Source organism: Seriola dumerili, unplaced genomic scaffold (assembly GCF_002260705.1).
Source record: "Seriola dumerili isolate Sdu_G_001 unplaced genomic scaffold, Sdu_1.0 BDQW01000807.1, whole genome shotgun sequence".
Classification (NCBI taxonomy): domain Eukaryota; kingdom Metazoa; phylum Chordata; class Actinopteri; order Carangiformes; family Carangidae; genus Seriola; species Seriola dumerili.
The window spans coordinates 399748-406753 of NW_019175062.1; the positions used below are offsets into that span (position 1 = coordinate 399748).

Below are 7006 nucleotides of genomic sequence, written 5' to 3' on the forward strand. Positions count from 1 at the left end.
CAGTAATACCAGACTTAAACTCACAGCAACTTAATCTCGGCGTATAATAAATCCAATACTGGACCATTCTAATCCTAAATCTACAACTCCTTCAAAAATGGCAGAGTCGCTTTCAGCTTTTATGGATCAAGTTGGGGGTGTAGACCCCTGGCATTCTTTATTTCCACAAAGCTAATCCTTCTCCTTCTTTTCTCCAGTACACCATTCATATAGTAGACTATTTATTATTAATATTATTATTGATAGAACTCTTCTTCCCTGTGTCACAAGAACTGAATCTCTAACTATAATCGAATCAGATCATGCCCCTGTGTTGCTAGATCTTACATTTCCTCCTCAGTTGGAACGCCCTCCTTGGAAACTAAGCAAAACTTTACTGGCTGAAAATGCCTTTTGTGAATTAATATGCAAGAAAATTGATGACTTCATAGAATTTAACAAAAAAGATTATATTTCCTCTTCACTCCTCTGGGAAACATTAAAAGTTGTAATCAGGGGTGAAATCAAGTCATACTCAGCTAGGATTAATGAAATACGGAGACTTAAACAAAAACAGCTCATTAAATCAATAACCACAGTGGATGCTCAATACTCTACCTCCCCCTCTCCAGAACTCTATAAAAGGAAGCTAGATCTCCAAACTCAGTACAACTTGTTATCAACTGATAAGACAGAATGAATTTTGTTAAAGTCACATGGTTATGTCTACGAATACTGGTCGTCTTATGGCACACCAACTTAAGGTCTGATCAGTTCCTCAACAAATCCCAGAAATAATGAAACCAAATGGTGAACTTACTATTGATCCAGGGTAAATCAGTGAAACATTTGCTGCGTATTACTCAAACCTATATACTTCAGAAATAACAAACGACAGAACTGACATGGAACATTTCTTCATCAATCTCCAGGCACCTTCTAGAAATTTGGTACATTCTCTGCGTACAAACTTAACTTTAGTAAAAGTGAATGTTACCCTGTTAACAACCTAGCTCTTCAAATACAGGATATTGCTTTACCATTCCAAATGTGTAGGAATGGCTTCAAATACTTGGGCATCAATATTACAAGAGATATGCAGAGTCTTTTTCAGGAAAACTTCTCTCCTCTATTTGAGGAAGTTAAAATGTATTTAAAGAAATGGAAAACACTTCACCTGTCCCTAGCAGGAAGGGTGAACTGTATTAAAATGAATGTGCTCCCCGTATTCCTGTATTTGTTTCAACATATCCCATCCTTCCTAATTCTTACTTCAAATCTATCGGCAAAGCTTTCTCTACATTCATATGGAATGGCTTAGCTCTACCAAATCATTGCTACTATTATTGGGCTGCAAATATAAAAAAGATCATACATTGTCTTCATACTACCGATACAAACTGGTGCCACTTAGAAGCCGTATCTTGTATTTTAACATACCTGACGGCTTTGGTCACTTCCTGTCTTCCCCTTTCTATCTCACACTTTACTAACAATCCAGTCGTCATCAACACCCTTAGGATATGGTTTCAGTTTAGACAGAACTTTGGGATTAAGACTTTTCTTAACTTAACAACCTATATGTAATAATCACCTTTTTCCCCCAGCTAGACTAGACCCAGCATTTTCTCTCTGGCAAAGACATGGGATTTCTACATTTTAAGACATGTACATAGAACATCTATGTTTTTGCAAGTTTTGATGATCTGTCACACAAATTTGACCTTCCTCGGTCCAGCTTATTTTGCTATTTTCAAGTCCGCCACTTCCTTCAGTGCCATGATCCTAACTTTCCAAACATACTCTCAGTTTCAGATTTAGATGAGATTCCCTTTAATTCAAAGGGCTAGTTTCAAGAATAAATGACCTTATAGCTTCTCTTAAAAATATAACCCTCACAAAGATTATGGCAGACTGGGTGGGCGAGCTGGGGGAGGACATAGGAGAGGACATTTGGGACTGTGCTCTCCAAAGGGCCAGCAAATGACAGCACCAATCAGAAGAGAGGAGGTTCTGAGCCTCTCTTCTGAGTCATCCAATAAAATATAGCAGATTTCAGGAAAACACTCAGAGAAACCAAATCCTGCACAGTTGGATGGTGGGTCCAGGTGGGGCATGGCTTAGAGAGGTGACTGCTTTGTTGTGCTATCACAAAGTTCCAGAAGTCCTGACGGCTGGTTTTAAGGCTCAGTTTCTGAATACAGGCTGTGTGCATTTCTGTGTGGACTGAGCGCTTTGATACTTTCATAGTATTAATATAGAACCTAGACCTGCTTTATAATAAACAACACATGGACATCTACCTTTATACAATATGGACCTTTAAGAAAATCTGCTTCCCTCCTTTTATTTTGCATCAGTCAGTTTCTCTCTTCGTCTTCTCAGTACAAACCTCTGAAATGGTGTGTTTTATTGATATTATCTTTTTACATTTCAGGGTCGGCTCTACTACGTTCGAGTGTCTGCCTATAACATGAAGGGCTGGGGTCCACCTGCCTCCTCCCTCCCTCCATCTGCTGCTCCTTCCAGTGAGTTGCTTGTTTTTCCTCCTCTTCTTCACTAACTCTTCCTCATACTTAAAGCCGTCACTGTTGTAAACATTTGCTGCATTAATTAGATAAGAAAAAAATGTTTTCTGCCTCCATGAATCGGCTCGTATTCCAGTATCTTTCTCTACACCTTTGACTCTCAACCTTTTTGGCTTCTGACCTTTTAAAGTGAAGCAGCGTCTCCTCACAGCCCCAGTCAACACTTATCACTCATTTATTTAGAATTGTATACTTTGTACTCCATATATTTTTTTTGTGCAAATTTCAAATGCACATAGACACAGAGGAGATCCAGACAGTCAGCGATCTTGTCCTACCTGAGCCCTGATGGTTCAGGTGACGAATTAGACTTCAACTTCAACTTCACCTTTATTATTATTATCTCGAAGGAAATTTTGTTTGCAGCAGGCATCATGAACACATCAAAGACATTCAAAATACATTGACAATAGTAACATCACATACAGAATGCAATAATTCCGGGAGTGGTCAGCTCAATTAAAGAATGGCGACATTCCTACCACCTTAAACCAACAATATCTGAATGGCAAGCAATACTGTAAGCTGGGCTTGCTGCACCCCGTTCACCTTACCAGCCACTTTAACAAGCTTTGACAGTCTATTTTTACTGGACAGAGTAAGGAAACCAAACCAAGCCACAAACCAATAAGGGAGAGCAGATTCAATGAATCATTGATAGAACAAGGACATGAGAACATTGGACACTTTAAATGAGTTCAGTTTGCTTAAAAAAAAAAGAAGCGCTGCTGGACCTTTTTGCAGACAGCATCAGTGTTGGATTCGAAGTCTTAGTTTGTTATCAGTATAACTCCTAAGTATTTATACTCTGGTACAATCTCATCCTCTTTATCCTGGGTGATAGTAAGAGTTATAGTGCTTGGTTGGGATTTTCTAAAATCAACAATCATGTCCTTAGTCTTTGACACGTTTATTGACAGTAAAGAATCCATACACCAGGTTTCAAAATCATCAACCACAGGACCGTGCTCATTCTCCTTATCATGACAGGTTAGAGTGGATCTGGTCGTCAGTAGTAAACACTGAGTCAGCTGTGAATAATCTGAACGTTCCGTGCTGCGTTCAGGGCCTCAGGTCGGGAACATTGGTTTCATCTCTCCGTCACGACTCTCTTTTTCTCTGCTCACACGAGTGCTTCAGCCTTGAGCTGTGCATTTGTGTGGTTTGTGCCTGTTTCACAAATTTTGTCTGGCTTTGTGTGTGTGTTTGTGTGTTTGTGTGTTTGTGTGTGTGTGTGTGTGTGTGTGTGTGTGTGTGTGTGTGTGTGTGTGTGTGTGTGTGTGTGTGTGTGTGTGTGTGTGTGTGTGTGTGTGTGTGTGTGTGTACGCATATGTCAGAAGCAGAGAAGGACAGAGTGTGTGGGTGTTAGCTTTTAAAAAGGCTGAGAGAGAGAACAGAGAGTCAGAGCACGACTACAGCTCTAACACGCTTTCAGTGTGACATCATCATGTCCTCAGCCAATCAGAAGAGGAGTGTCTCAGTGTCTGTCCTCTCAGTGTCTCTCCTCTCAGTGTCTGTACTCTCAGTGTCTGTCCTCTCAGTGTCTGTCCTCTTAGTGTCTGTACTCTTAGTGTCTGTCCTGTCTGTCCTCTCAGTGTCTGTCCTCTTAGTGTCTGTCCTGTCTGTCCTCTCAGTGTCTCTCCTCTCAGTGTCTGTACTCTCAGTGTCTGTCCTCTCAGTGTCTCTCCTCTCAGTGTCTGTACTCTCAGTGTCTGTCCTCTCAGTGTCTCTCCTCTCAGTGTCTGTACTCTTAGTGTCTGTCCTGTCTGTCCTCTCAGTGTCTGTACTCTTAGTGTCTGTCCTGTCTGTCCTCTCAGTGTCTGTCCTCTGGTTGTCTTCTCAGATTGGAGGGAGAGTGATGGTCGGGAGCCCAGGAGGCGGGGCCACATCGAGGCCATGGAGCGTCTGCTGCAGCAGGTCCGAGCCACCCACACACACTACTGCTGCGGAGGTGAGTGTCTCTAAATGTCTTCCACCTCAGTGTGTCTCCAGGTGTTTGCTGCAGATGTAAAAACAGTGGTGTGAAGCCTTAAGTGTCTCTAAAGTCAGAAATCTGAGAGTTTTTTGAGTTTGATTTTGTGAGATTTTTTTTCACGTGGCCATAATCCTCTTCCATAACATACCACCACGAGAACGTAATTCTGTGTAACCAGGTTGTTTTGAACCTAAACTGAACTGAACCGTGTCATTCAACTCTTTCCTTAGTCTCATAGAAACAGACTTGAAATAAAAATAATTAATACACAACACATAACAACTCATGAGGGACAGCAGAACTTCATCACCTCACCCGGTCATGTACGGTTAAACCAAGAGCAGCCACCAGTGTGATACGGAATCTATATATAATCATAGATACATTATATATTATATGGAAACTGATCATAAGCTGAGTCGTATAATTTGTTGTAGACTTTCTGAAGCCACTCCAGTCCTTGAAGCAGTCTCTTTCAGTCTTATAGAAGTGTCATCAGTTTTCCTCACCTATAGATCGATGGCGTATTTTATCATTTAAGTTGGAGCCTCGTTAGAAACACTCCTCCATCTTTAACTGCAGCTGAAGCAGCAGCGTTCACACACAGAGCTGGAGTGATAAAAGCATCGACCCTCCACTCTTAGCTTCACTTTCACTGTTTTCTTTGCACAAGCGGTCGAGAGCAGAATAAAGAATAAAGAATAAAGAGTTATAACCCATACGCGAATTCAATATATGTACATATATTGAATTTCCATATATGAAATATTCATTTTTATTTTATATGGGTATAACTTTACAATAACACTACCCTTATAAAGGATTTATGAATGGTTTATAATGAGGATATTAATTCAGTTATTAATTAACACTTTATAAATCATAAATAAACAATTATAAACAAGTTATAACATGACATTATTCTGTAGGGTTCCTTCACAAACTTGAGAATGAATTTTTCCCCTGATGATGTGGAGCTGTCAAATCAGTCCCAGATCACGATGCTCCCTCCACCCTGCTTCACCTTTGGGAGGATGACGTTGGGATGTAGAATGCAGAGCCCTTTTTACACCAAACATAGTGCTGAGGGGTTTTCCCAAACAATTTAACCTTAGACTCATCAGTCCACAAAACCTCTCCCCAGTGGTGTCGTGGAGAGTCACGCTGCTCTTTATAAACTTCATGGGCACAACAAGGTTTTTTTTTCCCTCCATGGACACCATGCACCATGCAAACATGCACCATGATGTGTGTGTGGTGGACTCATGAACAGAGATGTTACCCAGCCCAAGTGATTCCTTTAAGCCGTTAGCTGTAACTCTGAGCTTCTTTGTTAATGTTACTGATCATCTGTGTTGACCTGTTGGAGTCATCTCAGCTGGATCAGTCACAGAACTCAATCAGCTCCGTTTATAGACAGTTTGTGTGACTGTGGACTGATGGAGATCTAAACTCTGTGACCCTTCCAGCTTCATGCTAATCAGCATTTCTTGATCATAAGTCTTCTGAGTGCTCTTTGTGAGGCCTGGTTCACATCAGCAGATGCTTCTTGTGAACAGCAAACTCTAAATATTTGAGTGTTTTTATAAGCCAAAGAGTCTCTAACAGCTTTGATAACTCCTAGCCGAGGGATTCACATACTTTTCCAATCTACACTGTGATAGTTTGAATGAAGTTTTCAACATGCACAAGAGCAAAACAATGATTTGTGTGTTATTAGTTAAAATAGATTGTGTTTGAGATTGTAACTTGAACGAAGATCTGACCATATTTAAGGATAGCATATAGATTTTTTAACAGGTATGTTGTTTTAATAAACTTGCATAAATAAATTAAATATGTAATGTTAACACAAAACATATGTGTTCTATGTAAAAAGTCATCGCATAGATATTTGTAATGTATATATGCATATAAATATTGCACTTTGGGTATTTTATATATGTTATAAACGTATATCTTCATATATTCAGAGGATGTATCTATGTGATAATAATATATCACATTATAGGTGACAGCTATGTCAACATCACTCTGATATAGGGACATATACACTATGTCATATATTTCTGCATGGGAACAGCATTAATGAAAGGTGAGAACACATGAGCAGCTCAGACGCAACTGAAAGCTCAATAACCCCCCCACCACCACCACCACCACCACCACCACCCACCCCCCACCCCCCGTCATGATGGAAAGGTGGTTGCCTCATTAATCAGCTCCAATCATGTTTTCAGCTCACTCCAACCAAAACTCATTTCTTTATTTATCCAGAGTGGCGTGCGGCGCTGCACAGTAAGCCGGCGAGCTCTTGTCATATTATCCACTTGTCAAACCCAGTTAGCCTCCAGCGCTGCAAACACACAGAGACTTTTTAAAGCAGGAGAGCGCCGGTGGCAGCCTCAACCTGTCACTGAAATAACAGCTCCTGTGTGTGTGTGTGTGTGTGTGTGTGTGTGTG

General features: G+C 40.5%; 1 protein-coding gene across 1 annotated transcript in view; it reads left to right on the forward strand.

Moving 5' to 3' along the window:
* The window catches only part of LOC111237052 (ankyrin repeat and fibronectin type-III domain-containing protein 1-like), a 53480-nt gene that overhangs the window by 23590 nt on the left and 22884 nt on the right, over positions 1-7006 (forward strand). Inside the window, exons 8-9 of the mRNA XM_022766010.1 lie at positions 2417-2507; positions 4411-4518. Coding sequence (XP_022621731.1) covers positions 2417-2507; positions 4411-4518 — 199 coding nt within the window. The remainder of the gene's footprint in view (positions 1-2416; positions 2508-4410; positions 4519-7006) is intronic.